Below are 21,587 nucleotides of genomic sequence, written 5' to 3' on the forward strand. Positions count from 1 at the left end.
TGGAAGTTGGAGTCCCAGACTAGGAGCGGGAAAAAGCATGGCAGCTGCCCCACACTTGAATACTCACATCGATTCTGTCAAGAAGAACGAGATGTTCTAAGCCTAGAGATGTGGAAAGAGAAGATTCATTCAGCTGTAGAAATAGGACCAGGGGTGAACTTGATATGACACTCACTGACCTAATTGCTTGGGTTTACTGTCATTATCAGAGATTCCAAGCCAGACTCCTAGAATCACTGGAAGGAAAGAGAAGTCCCGTGGAAGCTGAGACCTGTCCTTAGCTGAATGCTTGTTGTCAGACAATATAAAGTTTCAACCAATCCCCAGTTTTCATACTGCTTCAGACCACACACTAGAACAGTAGTTGGGAACTCTTACTATTGCTGTATCCTTGAAAATTATAAGGAAATGTGGTGCTATAAATGGGAGTTCTACGTCTTCTCTTCATCTGGAATTCAGTGAATTTCTGACTTCCAGAAGCCCTTATATTCATTCTCTGGATAATCCCACAAAGAGGTTTCCCAGCCCTCAAGGGAATGATTTTTCACTGGAGAAAATAATGCTGGTAGCTGTAGGGTAATGAGTTACTCCTCTCCCCCACCAGACTACCTAAGGCTGTATGTCTGCTGCCTGAACCCTGAAGGCCAGGTGGTGATCCAAGGCCATGCATGGTGCCCAGCTGAGGAGATGATGTGTCCCCGAAAACCAAAACATCCCGGAGGGTACCGGGAAACATACCAAGAAAAAGAGTCTCATTGCATATGGAAGGCAAAGAGCCAGAAAATTAGCTTAAAAGCTGCTTGCAGATGAGTGGCAGTGCAGATCCCCAGAGCTGTCCTGCTGCCACCCAGGAATGCCCTATACGTAAGTCCCAATCAATTCATCTGCTTATCAAGCTGGACTTGTCCAGGTCACTCTTTGGTCTTTTAGCTCCTTCCTATTTTTGGGGGCGGGGCGGGGTGGGGGCATTATTGTATACAGTCCCAGGTTTTTCCTTTATCAGTACCTGATGCCCTGATTCTGGCTCAGGTCAGAATACCGAAGAATGATCAACCGGCAAAGGGAAAACGGAGGGCCCACTGGATTCTCACTCAGCTAGTTGGCGGATGAGGGTGCAAAACCAGGCTTCAGCTAGAGCACAGGAGGAACTGAAATTTACTTGCAGCTCAGAAGTTGATTAGTCAGGGGGATTGGGCCAGATGGTGTTTATATGCTTGACTCCTGCACCCCAGTGTCCTGGCTGTAGCGAGGAAGAGGGCTGATTGTTTCACTAGCTGCAGGTGATGTCATAGCAGAAACATGCTGACCTCTCTCTCCTGGGTCCCCTTTGCCGTGGCTGGGGTCCAGCACTATCAGATAGGCTCCATATCTGTTTTTTGTGCTCGAGCTGGAGGGACGATGTGTTGGGGTCTGTGAGAACGGCACGTCTGCCGGGGTCTCTTGACCTGCAAGAGGGTCCCAATACCTGGAAGAGAGAGTGCGCGGAAGAAAAGAGAGACAGACAGATGGGGTCTGGAGGACTGAATAGGCAATGCCCAATTCAGCAGTTCATTTTGTGCACAGGGTCTCATTATATACCCTTCAGCCTGAAGTGGCTGACGTCAAGTCTCCTAGTGAGGTTACTACAACAAAGGAGAAGGGAGAGTTACAACATTGCAAGCCTGGGGTTCAAGATAAATCTGGTAAAAGGAGAAGCATGCAATCAACTGTCATAAAGATTGATCAAGAAGTCATAAAACAAACAGGTGACCTTTTCTACTCATCTGATAATCAAAAACACAGAAACAAGATCACATTTAACAACGGTCAAAGCAAGCTATAAATCTTAAAGGTAACAATTTCAAATGTCATGTGAATAGTCACAAGGTTCAGTGAGTACCTGGTAACAGAGTCATAAAACTAGCCCAGAACAGGAACTTCAAGAAAAACAATGTCTAGTAAAACCACACAGCCTTCACCCAGCCATAGTGTTAGGTCAGTGAACCAGAAATAGCCTTCTGCAAAATCAAACTTCTTTCAATTCCTTCTTTCCCTTAGCTCGACTGCCTCCAGGGGGCGAGAAACGTGTCTGGGCTCAAACTCCATTATGGCGGAGACACTATTAGGGGTCTCTACGCTGGAATGATCCCCACAATGATGTTTTTTTAGGATCTCAGCATAGTATGGGCTAAATACCTGCTGATTATGATGCATCAGACTGACAAACTTCCAGCCCAGTTCCGCCGACTCTCTTTCAATGAGAATGAGGCCTCTAGGAAAGTGTAGCAGAGACTCCTTCATGCCATGCAGCAAACAGAATTTGAGAAACAAACGGATCCGCTGATCTATGAGCAGAGGGAAACAGTGAAGAGAGGAACAAAGAAGGTTCAGAATAAATTCACAATGCCTTTGCACTATCTGCTCACCAAAGTTTTATGTTAACCGAGTTATTCACTGACCTCTTCACTCATTTGGGTAAACCATATACATGAGATTTTTGTTTGTCTGGGGGAAGGGAATGTCATCAAGCTCCCAAAGGACAGTGTGTGATCAAAAGAGGCCGAGCTAGTAAATTTCTGGCGGTTTGTAAGATTACTTTATATAGCTGTACATGGGATCCGAGTGCACATTTAACTTAACAAGAGGACCGTAGGCCCGGTACCTGAAAGTAGCAACACATGTTGCAGCCAGTGCACCAAGTTCAGGCCCATACACCCAATCCAGACTATGACCAGATGCTAAACTTCAAAGCAGGTGGCCAAATTCACTGCTTCCATTCCAGCATGGAGCATGTCCTACGGCCTAACTCAGCATCGCTTCCATGGAGAGGAGTAGGGGCCCACGTGGTAGCTTAAAGCATAGGATAGAGAAAGGGCTTCTCCATATATCTTGGCTGACAGTTAGAAAATGACCAGGAATGACTCCGTGGGGTTAGTGCAACAGTATCCCACCCCTGTGAGTCACAGACCTTGGGTGCAGAGCCACCTTCAAACCACATACGCATTCTTCAAACTGAAGATCTATTAGAATCGTGCACATTATAGACAAGGAAACTAAAGCTAAAAAAACTTTCCAAATGATCATGCCTTTTCATTTTTAAATGGGTAGGTAACTCACTTTCAGGGTAAGGTCTCCCTGCCCACCCCCCACATTCTTGCCACTTTTCTGCACCACGACCATGGGGATTCTTACCAACGATGCTACGAATGCAGTTCTCTTTCTTGGCGATGCCCTGGAGTTGGCCTAGAAGAGCTGCTGTATTTTCACTGCTCAGAGTAGTGAGGCCCACGTCCTTGAGGCCTTGATGGATTTCCTGAGACACCTGTTCACTCACACTCAGCATAGCCTCTTCGGGCCTAGATAATGAAGGATAGAAGGCAGAGTGGGCCTGGCAGAGGGGCAAAGCCCAGAGAGCCTCATAACAGAAGCCAGACCTATCCCAGGAAGAATTCCAGCTCTCTGCCACCAGAAGACAGCATTAGCCACTGGGCAAGTGAAATATACTCATTGTTACCCACAAGGTACCACCTGATCCAAGCATACAGTACCATATGCCACTTCAAACAAAACAAAGTAAATTGGGCAAGGGTTCAGTGCCATCCTTGGATCCACTCAGCATTCTCCACTCCTATCAACTTTATTTAAATATTGTTTGAAGATCCTATTGGGTATTTTTTCATGGTTTTTCTCCTACTCCACCGATTAAATTGCAAATATATTGAAATGCCTTGACTTCCAACTCCTCCTTTTACCTTGTTACAGTATCCCTGCCCCTACAGGCAGTGAATGGTCAATATCACTGACCGACTTCTGGATACACATAGCACAAATCCACTGTCATTCAATCAAGGATATAATGACTCACTTAGAGCAAGCACATAAGGAATATTTGTGGCAAACTGGCTTCCACACTCTTCTCTGGAAAAATAAGTTTTCTTTTTGTATCCCAAGCCTCAGTACAACTTATCAAAGACACCAAAATACTTGGAGATGGTTCCCAAGGGCCTTTGTGTGGTTTGTGATGAAGAATAAGCAATAATAGTATTAACTATTAACATTACCTGCCTATGTCCCAAATACCACACATTTTCCTCTTTAACAGAGATCTGTGAATCTTACCTGGAGATAAATTCCTCAGTCAGGGCCTTGGTGATGCATTTCAGTCTATCCACAAATTCAGGTGAGCTGAATAAAACTTCACCAGAGAAACTTCTGACCACTAGCAAGACTGAGTCCAGAATGGTTAGCTGCTGCAACTGGAATGCCACATCCTGAAGCCGGATCCTGTCCATCAGCAGAGTCTGGTGTGGGAGCGAAGGGCAGCCCATCAGAAGAGGAGGGTTCAAATGCAGGCACCGAATACAATAGAATAAGGCAATGCCCCAACACACATCCCTACCTCAGGGAATTCTTCGTTTTCAGGATCCCAGCAGAGGAGGTTGAGGTAGCCTTGGTATAGCACCATTGTTGGACTGGGCGGCTTGGAGTTGTAAGCTGCCCGGTTTGGAAGTGAACACGCCGTGCTGCAGGAGGAGCCAGGTGAGTCAGGAGAACTCGGACATAGTGTAGTGATGTCTGTGGCTGCTTTGGTTAGCCATTTTGTGGTATAATTGAGGAGACCTACGACAGAGAAGGGAATATGCATCTTAAAATCCCAAGGCTTAAAGACAAAGGCTTTGAGACATATTCTTGGTCAATAAAGAAGTGTTTTTGTAGGTCTTCCTGTCTTAGAGAGACACTCCTTCTCCCTACCCCTTGTCCAAGGAAGAAACATTCTATTCAAAAAATAGAAAATGGTCTCTACTGCTATAGGAAGGCAGACCCAAGGTCAAATCTCCCCTCTCCTGCCCTTAGATTTTAAACATACTGGGCCGCTCATCAAGGAGTTCCTGGAATTTAGCTCATTCATACCGGATGGAATGCTCCTGCAGGTAGGGTCGAAAACTCTTAAGGGTATAGTTCACCATGTCCATTTTCATTAGGCCCAGAACACAGAAGGTGCCCCTGCCATAGGGAGAAACAGAACATTTACACTGTTAAAGGAAATCTGGTGTGAAAGGGTGGAATGCAAGCAAGGAGCTATAAAAGCAGAGTATTTGAGAGTTAGAAGAAGCCTTAAAAACAAACAGTCCTACTTCAACTTATGAATGATGGTACTGTGGCCAGTGACCCTAGGCCATAGAGTGAGTTGATGGCAAAACCAAGGACAGTTATACCTCCTGACACTTTAACTACCGGATTAGAGCTCTTTCCCCTGCAGTCATTCTGTCACCTTGAAAAAACAGTAGTCAGTGGAAGGAAATCACCAAGGCGTCAACAATTACTATGTGGGTAGTTGGGATGTGGATGACTGAATTTCTAACTCATTCAGCAGATCATTTTACTTTTGCAGGTCCTGGTTCTTCTAGCTGTGAAACACGGATAATCCTCTGTCCTGTCCCCTCACAGGGTTTCAGTTGGGATGAACAGGAGAACATCTGGGAAAAGGCAATTTGCAATCTATAGGAGAAAGAATTACTGTACCTTAATGTCTTAACAACATCTTGACATAAAGGAGGCCCAACTGATCCAAAGATCATCAAAGGAACCCTGAGAGGCTATCCTTAGAAAATAAAAGCCAATAATCCAGAAAAGAGAGAAGGTGCCAGTCAGGTCGTCAGTACACAAGAGCCAGATAAGACGGAGACTATATCACAGTATCTGGCTCAGAGTTCTCTAGCACAGTGTCTAAGGCAGATTTGAGGGACAGCACATCTAGACTCTCACCTCAGTAACCGCACTGGATCTGTTATGGTCTCTAGTTTCTGTACTGCTTCATCTCGAACTGGTGCACATAGCAGGGCCATCAAATTGAGAATGTAGTTAGAAAGACGAGGGACATCCAGGGCCCCATGTTCTGCTTCCTGCTTGAGAAGATCTGTGTCCAGAGCTTCTTCTATCTCGTTTCTTAGGCAGTTCTGCCGTGGTTAATAGCGGTGACAGCAAGATCTGCCCAACAAAGGAAATCAAAGGAGCCAAGTTCTGTTTAGAACCCCAAACTTTCTCCAATGAACTGTGCTCTTAGGCCAAAGCCATCCCAGATTATGTCTTCTGGGGGTCAGAAAACTGAGTCTCTATGTTTCCTAGAGAGTATTACTTCTTTCTGTTTAGAGGACAATTACCATTCAAGGTTTCACTGGGATCAGTTATAGTAGTAGTCACTATTATTTTTTAGGTAGAATGAGGTTAAAAAATATAAATAAAAACAAGAATGTGACTTTAAATGTGTGGGATACAAGAAATATGAAATACACACCACCACAAGGAGATGAGGTATTCTTAATAAAGGATAAGGACATTTTTAGATTGTTTTACTCCAAAGTGTGAGGATAAAATTGAAATAGACTTTTGACTCAAAAGTGTAAGTTTCTTGTGGGCAAGGGCTTTCCTATTCATCTCTGCGTTTCTGAAACACATAGACCATAGTGGGGTTTCAGTAAGAATTTGTTTAATTGAATTATATATTGTTACAGTAATCACTCAATTGGCAAGTTTCACCTTAAACAAATAAAATGGAAGCTGTCCCATCCTATCTGTTTAAGTAGTAGGCCACATTAAAAAGTATGCTACTTAAGATATTAATAGCCATTGACACTCCAAGGTTTTGAGATGCCCAGGAACTTCCCATCCACGAATGGGAGGTTGGTTACTCACCTCCTTAATTTCTTTTAGAAGCCTAAGAGCACAGGTAAAGTCAGGAGGAGTACTCAATAGCTGTTCTTTCAGATGGTTCCAAAAAGCATTGCACGTTGCCTCTGCAAACCTGCCTTCCGCACTGTAAGAAGGTTTAAATGAGCAGATTTCTCTTTACCTAGAGAATTGATACAGGATCATAATCTCCCAAGCAGCATTTAAAATTATGAAAGACCATTACACTGACAGGCTAGGAGGACCTATGTTTAGCCTTGAGAAGGGCTGAATAAACTGAAGTTAGTCTCAGACGGAAAAGCACTGGCTACATTCTCTCAGAAGAGTAACTCATGGTTCCAGAGATGCTCTCTTCCTGCAGCAGGAAGAACCATAAACTAGGAGTTGAGGCCCCAACTTCTAACCCTAGTTCTGCATCTAGCCTGGATATGTGACTTAGTTTCCACTGCCATGCACTTAAACCTTTGGACCAGATGCTATTTCCTTCAGACCTGAAATCTAGGAAAGGATTTTACCTCTTGATAATACTTGAAAGTGTTTTGAGACACTTTACCTTCAGCAAGCCCAAAACTGTCTCCTTCAGACAACGAAGATAAAAACAAAACCAAGCAATGAAGCATATTACGTAATGGTAAAGAGTTCAATTAAACAGGAAGATCTAACTACTCTAAATATATATGCACTCAACACAGGAGCACCCAGATTCATAAAGCAAGTTCTTAGAGACCTTCAAAGGGAAATAGGTGCCTCCCAATAATAGTCGGAGACTTTAACACCACACTGACATCATTAGACAGATCATTGAGTTAGAAAATTAACAAAGATATTCAGGACCTGAATTCATCACTGTATCAAATGGACTTGATAGACATTACAGAATTCTCTATACAAAACTAACAGAATATACATTATTCTCATCTCCACAGGGCACTTACTCTAAAATCAATCACATAATTGAAAGTAAAACACTTCTCAGCAAGAACTAAAAATCGTAACAAACAATCTCGTGAACCACAGTGCAATCAAAATTGAAACTAAGACTGAAAAATTCACTCAAAACCATACAATTAAATGGAAATTGAATAACCTGCTCTTGAATGAGTTTGGGTAAATGACAAAATTAAGACAGGCATCAAGAATTTCTTTGAATCTAATGAGAACAAAGATATGTCATACTAGAATCTCTGGGACACAGCTAAGATAGTATTAATAGGGAAATTTAGGAAAATGTCCACCTCAAAAAATTAGAAAGATCTCAAGTTAACAATCTAATATCATAACTAAAAGAACTAGAGACTCAAAAGCATACTAATCCCAAAGCTAACAGAAGACAAAAAATAACCAAAATTAGAGTTGAACTGGTGACTAAGACACAAAAATCCATTCAAAAATCAATCCAGGAGGTGTTTTTGAAAAACATTAATAAAATAGGCCACTAGTTAGACTAACAAAGAAGAAAAAAGAGAAGATTCAAATAAACACAATCAGAAACAGCAAAGGAGATATTACTACTGACCCCACAGAAATACAAATAACCATCAGAGAATAAATATTATGAACACCATTGTGCACATTATGAACTAGAAAATCTGGAAGATATAAATAGATTCCTGAACACATACACATCCCAGGACTGAACCAGGAAGAAATTAAATTCCTGAACAGACCAATAACAAGCTAAAATTGAGTCAGTAAAAATATAGCCTACCAAGCAAAAGAAGCCCAGGACCAGAAGGATTCATGGTTGAATTCTATCAGATACATGAAGAAGAGCTGGTACCATTCCTGCTGAAACTATTCCAAAAAATTAAGGTGGAGGGACTCCTCCCTAGCTCATTCTATGAGGCCAGCATCATCCTGATACCAAAACCTGGCAGAAACACAACAAAAACAACAAAAAATCTTAGGCTTGTATATCCTTGATGAATATTGATGCAGAAATCCTCAGCACAATACTGGAAAACTAAATCCAGCAGCAGGTCAAAAAGCTCATCCACCACAATCAAACAGGTGTTATCCCGGGATCCCTGGTTGGTTCAACATATACAAGTCAATAATTATGAAAAATCACATAGAGCTCAAGACAAAAACCACATGATCATCTCAATACATGCATAAAAGGCTTTCAACAAAATTCAACACCCCTTCATATTAAAAACTCTCAATAAACCACGCACTGAAGGAACATACCTCAAAATAATAAGTGTCACCTATGACAAACCAACAGCCTTCATCATACTGAATGGGCAAAAGCTGGAAACATTCCCCTTGAAAACTGGCACAAGACAAGAATGACCTCTCTCACCACTTATATTCAACATAATATTGGAAGTCTTGGCCAGGCAATTAAGCAAGAAAAAGAAATAAAGAGCATCTAACTAGGCAGACAGGATGTCAGCCTATTCCTGTTTCCAGATGACATGATCCTATATCTAGAAAACCCCATAGTCTCAGTCCCAAATCTTCTTAAGCTGATAAACAACTTCAGCAAATTCTCAGGATACAAAATCACTGTGCAGAAATCACTAACATTCCTATACACAAACAACAGTCAAGCAGAAATCCAAATCAGGAATGCAATCCCATTCACAATTGCTACCAAAAAAATTAAAATACCTAAGAGTAGAGCTAACCAGGGAGGTGAAAGAGCTCTACACATAGAACTACAAAACACTGCTCAAAGAAATCAGAGATGACACAAACAAATTTTTTGAAAGATCCATGCTTATGGATAGGAAGAATCAGTGTCATTAAAATGGCCATACTGCCCAAAGCAATTTATAAAGTCAATGTTAATGTTATTCCTATTAAAGTACCATTGACATTGTGCACAGAGCTAGAAAAAAACTATATTAAAATTCATACAGAACCAAAAAAGAGCTCAAATAGCCAATGCAATCCTAGGCAAAAAGAACAAAGCTGGATACATCATGGTACCTGACTTCAAATTATACTGCAGGGCTACAGTAAACAAAACAGCATGGTACTGATATCAAAACAGACAAACAGAACAATGGAACATAATAAAGAACCCAGAAATAAGGCTACACACCTACAAATATCTGCTCTTCTGAATAGCTGACAAGACCAAGCTACATGAAAAGGATTCTCTGTTTAATAAATGATGCTGGGAGAACTGGCTAGCCATATGCAGAAGATTGAAACTGGATCCCATCCTTACATCATATACAAATATCAACTCAAGATGGATTAAAGACTTAAATGTAAAACCTCAAACTATAAAAACTCTGGAACCTAATCTAGGCAATAGCGTTCTGGACATAGGAACGGGCTAAGATTTCATGATGATGATGCCAAAAGTGATTGCAACAAAAACAAAAATTGGCAAATGAGATCTAGTTAAACTAAAGAGCTTCTGCACAGCAAAAGAAACTATCAACAGAACAGAAAACCTACAGAGTGGGAGAAAGTTTTTGCAAACTGTGCATCTGACAAAGTCTAATATCCAGCATCTATAAGGAGCTTAAATTTACAAGAAAAAACAAACAACCTGTTAAAAAGTTGGCAAAGTAGATGGACAGACACTTTTCAAAAGTAGATATACATGCAGACCAACAATCATGAGAAAAAGCTAAACATCACGGATCATTAGAGAAATGCACATCAAAACCACAATGAGATAGCATCTCATCCCAGTCAGGATGGCTATCATTAAAAAGTCAAAAAATAACGTGCCAGTGAGGCTGTGGGCGTGGGGGGTGGGGAAGCAATACTTATACACTGTTGCTGAGGAGTGTAAGTTACTTCAACTATTGTGGAAGACAAGGTGGAGATTCCTCAAAGACCAAAAAACAGAACTACCGTTTTTCCCAGCAATCTCATTACTTGATATATACTCAAAGGAATATAAATTGTTCTGTCATAAAGGCACATACACACGTATGTTTATTTCAGCACTATTCACAATAGCAAAGACATGAAATCAGCCTAAATAGCCATCAATAATAGACTGGATAAATAAAATGTGGTACATACACACCATGGAATACTGTGCAGCCACAAAAAGAACACAACCATGTCGTTTGCAGAAACTTGGATGGAGCTGGAGGCCACTATCCTTAGCCAAACTAATGCAGGAACAGAAAATCAAATATCACATGTTCTGACTTATAACTGAGAGCTAAATGATAAGAACACATGGACACATAGAGGGGAACAACACACACTGGGGCCTATTAGAGGGTGGAGGTTGGCAGGAGGGAGAGGATCAGGAAAAAAAATTAATGGACACTAGGCTTAATACCTGGGTAAGGAAATAATGTGTGCCACAAACCCCCATGAAATATGTTTAAATATATAACAAACCTGCACATGTACCCCTGAAATTAGAATAAAAAAAATTAAAGAAGGAAAATGAAAAAAAAAAATTTAGTCAGTAACTTTTTTTTGTTGCTGTTTTTCCTGAGACAAGGTATCACTCTGTTGCCAATGCTGGACTGTGATATTTGCTACTGGCCTCGGGTGATCCTCCCACCTCAGCCTTCTGAGTAGCTGGAACTACAGATGCACACCATCACGCCCAGTTAATTTTTGTATTTTTTACAGAGACATAGTTTCATCATGCTGCCCAGACTGGTCTTGAACTCCTATGCTCAAGTGATTCACTGGGCTCGGCCTCCCATAATGCTGGGTTTATAGGCACGAGCGACTATGCCTGGCCTATATTCAGTAAACTTTTAAATAAAATAAACAACTATTACTGCTTTATTTTTGATATAGCTATGATATTTGGTGAATTTGCTTTGGATGCGATGTTTCCCAGTATATAATCATGTGATTCTAAACAATACTTTTATTAGTACACATGTTAGTTCAGGTTCCCTGAGAAGCAGACACCAAGATAAGACTCCTGTGAAAGAGATTAATTATGGGAAAAGGGGGAGAAGGGGAGGGAGCAGAAGGCAGGAAGAGCCTCCCGATCATAATGCTGAAATGATGTTTGTGAAGAGAGAAGAGGAAGGAGAAAATAAAGATGGGTAGAAATACTTTCAGACTGTCCCACAGTTCTAAGGTTTCTGGCAGGTTGATAGGGATACCATGAGACAAAGTTGCCTGTAAGAGGAGTTCCTCATCTCTAAAGAATTGACCTGCACTACTATTTCCCACTCAGTGATTATCTGGGAGAAGTCTGAGGGAAGCACGGCTTTGATGAAAATGCAATGGTTGGTCCCAAGGGGCAGCAGTTGAGGCCATCAAGCAACTATGCTCCCTATAGCTGGGGATCTGAGTAGCACATTTTCATGGTTACCACAGTTTGCCTTTGTACAGCACAGATCTATTTCTCCATTCAGCTGCATAGAACAGTTCCTTCCTTATTCCTTTGGGCTTCTCTTTATGAAGGGAAACTTTGAAGAGGGACAATAGTGGGACACACTACAGCCTGTATTGCTGCATTTAGTTTCTGGGCCAGAACTGGTAATTATTCTCTTCCTTTTCCACTACTCATTTGAAATTTCCCTCACACACAGTTGTAATCTTGACTGGTCTTGGAAGCTCACCTAGTCGTGTGAACCAAACCTTCATTGTGGAGGTGTCCAAACTCTTTTCAATGACATTATTCATTCACAGTTAAATGGGGCAAGAGAATATCAGGAGGCACTCAAGTAGATCACCTGGTTTCATACATATTCCTTTCTTACTCATTTTACTAAAGCAGCCTTACACCCTCCTACAGTTCAGAGTCAATCACTCCTGTCACATGTGGATTCCTCTTCTTGGCTGCTGGTTCCTGGACATCAGAAGTCCAATGCTTGTTCAAACCACTGCTGTGATGATTGTGGGCCACTATGATGAGGAGTAGGGACTCTCCTGCATTCACCCCTTATTCTTAATCCCATTCTTCCAATTAGATCTAAAGTCTAACATAGAGGTCTGTGATTTAATGCATATACTGCATCCTGGAGGACGCCACCCAATTACTCCAGGGTTTATGTTTATTGGTGTTTTACGTTTGCCTTCAGAAGTGTTCTGTGAGGTCAGCTCCTTCTGGATGGTGCAATATTTAATATGATAAGTGGATCATCTTGTTCTGGATCCATTTGTACCCATGATTTACGATGAAGTGACTACCTTGTTCAGATGCTCTGTTGTGTGGGATTCCAAGACTATAGATCAGGAACCCCCAAATCCCCCAGATGCTTATTGAGGCTGTGCAGGTGCAAATCCATGCCCAGAATAGGTATATATTCCTGTGAGCATGAACCACTGACCCTTCCAGGATGAAAAGCGTCCAACATAGTCAATTTACTGCTAAGTGGTCTTTATAAATAGTGTCATATTTGAGAAAGAGCCTTGGTCTCTGTTGCTGCAGTTTAGATATTCATACAGGGAAGCAGCTAAATTGTCTTGGTACATAGAAGTCTATGATATTGGGCCCATATATCACCTCTATTTCTGCCACCATGGCTAGTTCGTTCAGATGCCCATCAAACCAGTCCTGAGAAGACCGAAATGAATGCTGGTTAATGTCAATGGCCAAAGTCGCTTTGTCTGTTTAGTTCTTCAGTTACTCTTTCATAATTGATGCTTTCTTGTGAACATTAAAACAGGATTGATACAGAAATCTTTCTATTTCATGCCACTTCCAATATGTCCATCCACATGCCTCTACTCTAGACTTCCCTTTCCTGATCTTTTCCTTTCAAGCTCCTGACCAGATCACCAGACCTTTGGCTACTGTCCAATAATGCATATATATTACCATCATGGACCACTTCTTCTTCCACAAAAAGTGGATTATCAGGTACACTGCTTGCAGTCCTACCCACTGGGAAGATGTTCTCCCTTTCTGCTGGCTTTCAGGACCACCTCTAAATGTGTGTGTAATACAGTCACCATGTATTTTGACTTACTTTCACATGCCAAGCTCATCCAGTAAACCAAGCTTGAGCTTTCCCCTCCTCCTTCAACTGGTTATATGGAACCACATACTTTCTTTTCTATTTATTTATTTATAATTATACTTTAAGTTCAGGGGTTCATGTGCAGACTGTGCAGATTTGATACATAGGTATGCATGTGTCATGGTAGTAGTTTACTGCATCCATCGCCCAGTCATCTACATTAGGTATTTCTCCTAATGCTATCACTCCCCAATCCCCCTACCTCCTTCTATTCCTCCCTTAGCCCTCCCAGTGTGTGATGTTCCCCAGGCCTCAGTTTGTGATGTTCCCCTCCCTGTGTCCATGTGTTCTCACTGTTCAACACCCATTTATGAGTGAGAACATGCGGTGTTTGGTTTTCTGTTCTTGTGTCAGTTTGCTGAGAATGGTGGTTTCCAGGTTCATCCATGTCCCTACAAAGGACGCGAACTCATCGTTTTTGATGGCTGCATAATATTCCATGGTGTATATGTGCCACATTTTTCCTGTCCAGTCTATCATCGATGGGCATTTGGGTTGGTTCCAGGTATTTGCTATTGTAAACTGTGCTGCAATAAACATTCGTGTGCATGTGTCCTTATAGTAGAACGATTTATAATCCTTTGGGTATATACCCAGTAATAGGATTGCTGGCTCAAATGGAATTTCTATTTCTAGGTCCTTGAGGAATTGCCACACTGTCTTCCACAGTGGTTGAACTAATTTACACTCCCACCAACAGTGTAAAAGTGTTCCTATTTCTCCACATCCTCTCCAGCATCTGTTGTCTCCAGATTTTTTAATGATCACATTCTAACTGGTGTGAGGTGATATCTCAATGTGGTTTTGATTTGCATTTCTGTAATGACCAGTGATGATGAGCATTTTTTCATATGTTTGTTGGCTACATAAATGTCGTCTTTTGAAAAGTGTCTGTTCATATCCTTTGCCCACTTTTTGATGCATACTTTCATATGGTTCAAACCAAAGGAGAGGCACTGGTGCAACTGTGGTGGGTAGCATGGGGATCTGGGCTATCTGCTCATATACTTAACCTATGTCCTCTGGTTTTCCTTGGACTTAATCAACGATATTCTGTTTCCACCTTATAATGGGCTACTGCTGGATTCATCTTACTTTATAACTTAAAGGGTATAAAATGTGTTGCTTCAAACACCCAAGGAGGCCTCCCAAGTGCTGCACTTCCTTCTTTGTGGGAGGTGATACAAGACGCAGTAACTTTTCTTTTACTCTGGAGGAGATATCCTGGCATTCTTACAGCCATTGAACCTATTAAAATATCTGTAAAGTAATGGGCATATCTTCCACCCTCCATAGCCCATGTCTTACAAAGGCCTCTAGTGTAATAACCACATTTTTCTCTTCCTGTCCAGTCAGCATATCATGGATATAATGGGTCAATGTGATGCCCTGTGGAAGTGTATATTTTGTTTGCCCTGAAGGAAAACTAGAAATGGATATGTTATCTCTTCCATGTGAAAGTAAATATTCTGATCCCCTTTTCAAGTAAATGCAAAAGAATACATTTACCATATCAAAGGCTACATACCACATAGTTAGGCTTTGTTAATTTACTCTAACAATGTTACCACATGTATACTTATGTTACAAACCTGCACATGCTGCACATGTATCCCAGAACTTAGAGTATAATAATAAAAAAAGAAAATGAATATGTGTGTATTATCTTTGCTTTTGAAGGGAGATATTTTGACTGATTTAGAGTAAAATGTGAATAGTATATTTCTTAGAGTGGGGATAAAACTGATATTATCCTTCTACTGTACCTGTGTTTTCTAATTTTGCTGAGGGCTTTTTCTGGTACCTTGGGAACTTGCTCAGCCCAGGTGTAGGACAACCTAGAAGTGCCACAGATTTTAACATCCTCAGGGTAACATCCGCCAATAAAGGAGCCAAGTCTGTAGAAAAATATCCAACTTCTCTTCACTAGTTAGTATAATTCTGAGGAGCACTCTAAATTGTTTCTGAGACTTGGAGGGTCCCAGCAGAATTGAGCCAATTGTCTTTTGGTCTTGTCAGTATCTGGTGCTGTATTTTAAAATACTTTTCCATCCTAAGATTATATACAAAATAACATGCTAAGTTCTATTTTTAATGCTTTTATGTCTTTTTGTGCAAACATCTAGTGTTTATTTTTAAGTGTATGAGAATAATAAGGCACTTCATTGTTTTTCAAAATAACCAATTATCCTAGCACAATTTCTTCAGTCTAACCTTTCCCCACTGATTCAAAATATTTCAATCAATTTAATAGCATTTTTCCATATTTGGGTTTGATAATCGGCTTTCTTTTCTCATTCGTTCTATATTTATTCCAGTAGAATATTATTTTAACATTGTAATTTCACAATACATTTTTTAACTTTTAAGTTCAGGAGTACATGTGCAGTTTTGTTACATAGGTAAACTGATCCTCTCCCTCCTCCCACCCTCTACCTTCCTGTAGGCCCCAGTGTTTGTTTTTCCCCTCTATGTGTCCATCTTAGTACATTTTCATCTGTCAGGGTGGCTTCCCCAAATTATTGTCCTGAATTGTCAAGGCTAGGTATTATTGTAAGGTGAAGTTACACTAACACAATTTAGAGGTGATCGTCAGTTTGTCACAGGTTCTCAAGATATTAAAATCCACCAGCAAGGCTCTATTAGACTCAATGCATCACTTCATGGAAAGACGTGCAGATAGAGATCCTTCACAAGAGAAACCACCCTTATATGTCAAAGTCCTTAAAGGAGGTAGGGGAGTGCTTTCTGGAGGGTCTATATTTATAATATGATTCAGCAGCCGAAACAGATTGTCATGTTTTTACAACTCGAATCCTGTTTTTTCAACTGAAAATAATTGTATTGTCTAGTAATAAAAACAACAAAATGAATGCATGCTGACGAAAAACAAAAGGAACCACCTTCCCAAATAAACAAAAAGGAAAGTAATTGAAGTGAAAAATTTTTTGAATGCCACTTCCTACCTATTTTCCAGACTTCCTAGCCTCGTGCTCTCCACCCCTTCTCCGGGTTCCAATCTAGGACAAAGGCCTACAAAACTGTTAAGGCTTTATTTTCTGGGATGTGAAGGTGAGAGAAGTGTGTGTTTAGGGGTATAGAAGAGGAGGAAGCGATTATTTAAAAGCTCCAGCAGAAAACAGAGAAAGCCAGATACAAACTACAATATATTATGACCCGTTTGGTCTTGGGAATCGCTAAATTAAAAAATAGAGGGATGGGTGGTGGTGGAGAAAGCAAGAATGAGGAAAAAGGTGGCCCCGCCCACAGTCCCGCCCCCACCCTCCTGCCGCACTGCGGGATGAATGGTAATTGGAAATCTGAGCTCACAGTGACGTGGCCCTTAGGAGACCCTGAGCCAACGCTTGGATTAGTCTCTCCTTCTAGTTGTGGTCTGGTAGTCGTCGGTGGCAGAAGGACTGCTCGCTGTTGCTCTGAAGGCAGGCGAACCAGCTGCCCAGGAAAAGAGGAAAGTGGTAGAAGCCGACTCCAGAGGAGCCCTAGCAGGTTGGTGGGCGCTGACCGGTGTGGGGGCGGCAGAAGGCAAACACCAGAGCGGGTCCGGGACTGGATTATCGACCCCTTTCCAGATACGCAGCAGCTTAGTGTGAGAAATGGATCGGTTGGGGAGGGGATCTCCCAAGGGGCCCGGATTGAAAATGGATACCATTTGAGATCTCCTAGGAGGCCGACGATCAGGCAATGTCTGATGGAGTCCGGCCGGTGGAGGAGACTGCCAGGAAATGGCCGGCTTCCTGCAGGGCCGCCGGAGGGAGGTGCAGCAGGCAACCAAGGGGTGGGGAGCGCGGACCCTACCAAGGTTTTAGGCCTATGTTCTAGGTACCTTTTCTTCATCCTCTACCCATTTAGAGCTGGAAATGATAGGCTACAGGGGCCGAGGAGAGGAATTGCTGCAGAGGACGGGGACAGAGATTAGGTCTGGAAAGCAGGTCCCTACTGAGGCAGTTGAGCGAGCAAGCTTCTGACTGAGGGACAGAGGCGAGGAGCGAGAAACTGTTTTTGGTCCCAGCAAGTCGGTCGGTGTAAGCGTGGGCGCTGCTGGTAGATCCTGGAGTGAGAATGACAAAGCGCAGAGACCGCAGCAGGTCGTAGTTTGCAGTGCCCACATACCTCTTCACTTATCGTCCATCTTGATGCATAAAATGGTGGGCAAAGGAGTGGGGGTCGGCTAGAGAGAGGGCCTGACGGATACCTAGACTGAAATTCTTTGTGAATAAACCACGTATCCGTTCAGCAAGCTCTTCTAACTCCTCTGCTAGGCAAGATGTCTGCATTCCAGAAATTGTAATTTGGTGACAGGTAGGAGGAAATAGTAGGGATGGGAGCCTAAAGAAGAGGTTAAAATGTTTTGGAAATAATCATCTTTGATGCCTGTTTCTCGATGGTGGGATAGCCTATCACAGGTTGGGAAGAGAAGCCGTGAGACAGGATGGAGGAGAAACAGAGGGTGCTAATATTAGGAGAACCTTAAATCAACTCCCAGTACCAGTCCCTTGATCAAATGATCAGGCCTGGTAATTGCCGCATTTGTCTTCAGGTCTTTAGTACGTTCGTTCGTGCAGCAGATTTCAAGACTAAGAGAGAAAGACTGCCTCATTCCTGCAGGTAGGTTGCCTGGGACCCTCTGGTGTAGGGGTATCAAGGATCAGAGCAGAATGTTGGTGACTCACAGCCCTTCCTGCCCGAGTTAAGTGCAGGAGAAACTTAGGAGAGTCTTCAAAAACGGCAAGCCTGTGTCTGATGAGGGAAGAAGGGAGTAAAGGGGCGCTCCTGGAGAGCTTATTAGGATCCCAGGGAGCTGAATGAAGTCTGGTCTTTCTATGGTTGTCCCCCTCCCCCAACTCGTCCCGCATTTTGGTGGCAGGAGTGGCCTGGGCAAGGGATTTTCAGGGAAAATGGTGGGCTTTGGGGCAGCGCTGGGTCTGGGGCGTCCCCTACAGGGCTCACAAAGTTTCTCAGATGGGAAAACTTTTCTCAAACAGAACTCTGAATCCTACCAAGCATTCATTCCCTCTTCTTGCTTTTGATCTTCTAGGAAGAAAAAACAGGAAAAAAAAAAAAAAAACTCAACATGGAAAATGTCCCCAAGGAAAACAAAGTTGTGGAGAAGGCCCCAGTGCAGAATGAAGCTCCCACTTTAGGAGGTGGTGAAGACCAGGAGCCTGAAGGAAATATTAGAGGGGTTCAGGCTCCACGTGCCCAGGATTTTGGAGAGGATGTGCCCAATAGGCTTGTCGATAACATTGATATGATAGATGGAGATGCAGATGATATGGAACGGTTCATGGAGGAGATGAGAGAGCTAAGGAGGAAAATTAGGGAACTTCAGTTGAGGTACAGTCTGCGCATTCTTATAGGAGACTCCCCTCAGCATGATCATCATGATGAGTTTTGCCTTATGCCTTGAATCTTGAGGTTAATAATCATAAAATCCCTGTTTTCCAAATTCGCATTTTTTCCTGGTGTACCTTTAATGTGAACCTTTTGGCATTCTTCTGCCATTTTCTGATTAGAGAGTGTGTTTAGACCTAGTCTGTAAGTTTTTCTGTCAGAAGAGGATTTTCATCAACTTTCATGGAAAGATGTTTATTGTACACTGTAAAGTTAATAAAGCAATTTAAAAGTCATCTATAGATATGCTATTTCATTTAGAGGCATATGTATGCACACTATATATAAAATATATAATTTATGTGAAATATATATATATATGAAAACCAGAATGTGCTTTTTCTATGTCGTATAGTTACTGGTACTTTTAAATTTCTTTATTTTTTTTTATTGGTTAGCTGGTTTTTTTCCTCACTTTTTCAAAATGAATACATATGTTTTGTATGTATCAGGAAAAAAAAAAAGAAGCAACAAACTTGCCAATCAGCTTATACAGGGAATGGGGACAATTAATAAACACTTGAAATATGATTTAAAGACATATAAATCTTATATTACCTGTGGATCTCTCTCATTTAGAAACACGTATATGATAATTACAGATACATTACATTATAAATGCCTTAGAGAGCTGCTGTGGGAATCAAATAAGATAATGACTGAGCTCTGTGTCTTGCTCTATTTACACATGCAAGGCTCCAGCCCTCCAGGTGCCCTTCATTTTTAGGGAAGATTCCAAAGAGTGTACCAATCAGGAATCCAATTGATTTATAGGTGAGTACAGGTTCAAAATCTGAAATGCTTGGGACTAGAAGTATTTCAGATTTCTGAGTTTTTTTTTCAGTTTTTGAAATATTTTCATGTACATAGAGGTATCTTGAGGATGAAACCCAACTCTAAACATGAAATTTATTTAATTTTATATATACCTCAAACACATAGCCTGAAGGTAATTTTATACAGTATTTTAAATAATTTTGTGTGTGAAACAAACTTTGCATATATGAAGTCAGGTGTGGAATTTTTCCACTTGTAGCATCATATGTTCAAAAAGGCTTGGATTTTGGAGCACTTCAGATTTTGGATTTTTGGATTAGCAATGCTCAACTGTAAATGCTTTCTATTCATCTGCTATTCTGGCTTTCTTTTCTGCATAATGCCATGACTATTAGGCACATCTTCCTCTTCTGCTGGGTCTTGCTCCCTCCACTGGCTTCTACCACTGCAGACATACTGGACTCCTGAAGATGACAAAGACCCACCAATTTTGGGTCTTTGTGGACCCTTCAGTGGTTCGAATCCCCATTTTGCCTTTTCAAAAATGTATGGAATGTTCCTCCCTGCTTTAGAGTTATACTTAAACCAGGTGGATACTTCACCAACACTGCATATAGATGCAAACAACCCTTTATGGTTTTCTCATACTTCCTTCTTCATCCCCTTTCCCGACAAATTTGAGTGGCACTCATGATAGTGTGCTCAGAATTGTATTATCTCTTCCATCCTCTGAAGAATATAGCCCAGTCTCCTTGACTATCCATTTTCTGTGCAGACATTGCTACAGGTTTCATTCTGCACATACACAGGAGTTTTAGGGATAATTTTATGTTCTCAAGACTGTTTTGGTCCACAGCACCCTGATCTTAGGAGTCCCCAGTAGTCTACACTAACTTACATAGATCCAGATAAGTTTCCCTCTTCCTTTGCTTTGAGATTTGCTGTGTCAAATAAACCTGTAACTAAAGATTGATGGGAAATAATGGCAGGAACTGGAGATCTGGTAGGTGAATCTCAGTCTTAAAACATCGTTATAGTCATCACTGTTCCCCACTAGTCTATGCCCTTGTCACAGTAAATATTTTGTCTCATTTATCCTGGCACCCTTAGTGTTTAGTACAGGGCCTGATAAATTGTAGGACACAACAGTTAATTATAGCTGAGTTGAATCCTGCGATCTGTACCCAGGGTTGCTTCTGATCATTTTTGGGCAAGTACTTATTTTCCCTACAGACCATAGCTTGCAATTAAAAAGGAACACAGCAGAAGAAGAATTATGCACCAATTTTAAAAAATGTGCTTATCATAATATTATATATGTCAGTGTTTATCAACATGTGCTGTATAGACTAGCTACATCAAAATTGCCTGAAGAACTGCCTAAAAATTTAGAAAAAATGTATTTCACTCTATACCCACCATACCCTAGTTAATCAGACATCTCTGGACTTACATAAATTAAAGTGGAGGCCCCAGCTTTAGTTTAATCTTAGACACCCCTCTCCCCATTCTATATTACATAGAATTGAGTGGTTGGTTGATTGGTAGACAGATCTGAGACCTGTGAAAACACTACATGGAACTTAATTTATACATCAGGCATTATTTCACTATTAGATGGTGCCCTTCTTAAAGAGAAAATTACTTTTTATTTTTTAATGCTGTTGTCTTTAGTACATAAGTTCTCAATCTTCGTTTCAGATTTGAAATACCTGAGGATACTTTAAAGTGGAGCTCAGGACCCAATTCCAACCAGTTGAATCAGACTCATTAAAAGTGGGACCAACAGATCTTTACAGTGTGAAAGAT

The 21,587-nt window shown here is 41.4% G+C and overlaps 3 protein-coding genes across 3 annotated transcripts in view; 1 reads left to right on the forward strand and 2 right to left on the reverse strand.

Annotated features, from left to right (window-relative positions):
* LOC135269002 (nuclear RNA export factor 2-like) overlaps positions 1-2,265 on the reverse strand; it is a 71,109-nt gene extending 68,844 nt beyond the window's left edge. The window contains exon 1 of the mRNA XM_064362306.1: positions 2,176-2,265. The gene's annotated coding sequence lies outside the window, so the exon portion shown is untranslated. The remainder of the gene's footprint in view (positions 1-2,175) is intronic.
* Positions 1,172-15,122, reverse strand: TCP11X1 (t-complex 11 family, X-linked 1). The gene is given in 11 exon segments (XM_064383946.1): positions 1,172-1,465; positions 2,176-2,324; positions 3,172-3,335; positions 4,099-4,280; positions 4,379-4,599; positions 4,847-4,983; positions 5,746-5,945; positions 5,947-5,967; positions 6,673-6,823; positions 8,623-8,693; positions 15,099-15,122. Coding segments are annotated over 11 exon segments (1,515 nt in total). The 3' UTR covers positions 1,172-1,270.
* Positions 15,123-16,889: 1,767 nt separating this feature from the next.
* BEX5 (brain expressed X-linked 5) lies at positions 16,890-19,532 on the forward strand. Its single transcript, XM_012438928.2, has 3 exons — positions 16,890-17,096; positions 18,148-18,215; positions 18,646-19,532. The coding sequence occupies exon 3, from the start codon at positions 18,682-18,684 to the stop codon at positions 19,015-19,017; it is 336 nt and encodes a 111-aa protein (XP_012294351.1). The 5' UTR covers positions 16,890-17,096; positions 18,148-18,215; positions 18,646-18,681; the 3' UTR covers positions 19,018-19,532.
* Positions 19,533-21,587: the final 2,055 nt, after the last annotated feature.

The sequence above is a fragment of the Aotus nancymaae genome, unplaced genomic scaffold (assembly GCF_030222135.1).
Source record: "Aotus nancymaae isolate 86718 unplaced genomic scaffold, 86718_ANA_hifiasm-v0.15.2.pri h1tg000004l, whole genome shotgun sequence".
Taxonomy (NCBI): domain Eukaryota; kingdom Metazoa; phylum Chordata; class Mammalia; order Primates; family Aotidae; genus Aotus; species Aotus nancymaae.

What these genes read in the sequence shown, in the direction of transcription:
- BEX5 (XM_012438928.2), top strand. Translation starts at nt 18,682, where the DNA reads ATGGAAAATGTCCCCAAGGAAAACAAAGTTGTGGAGAAGGCCCCAGTG.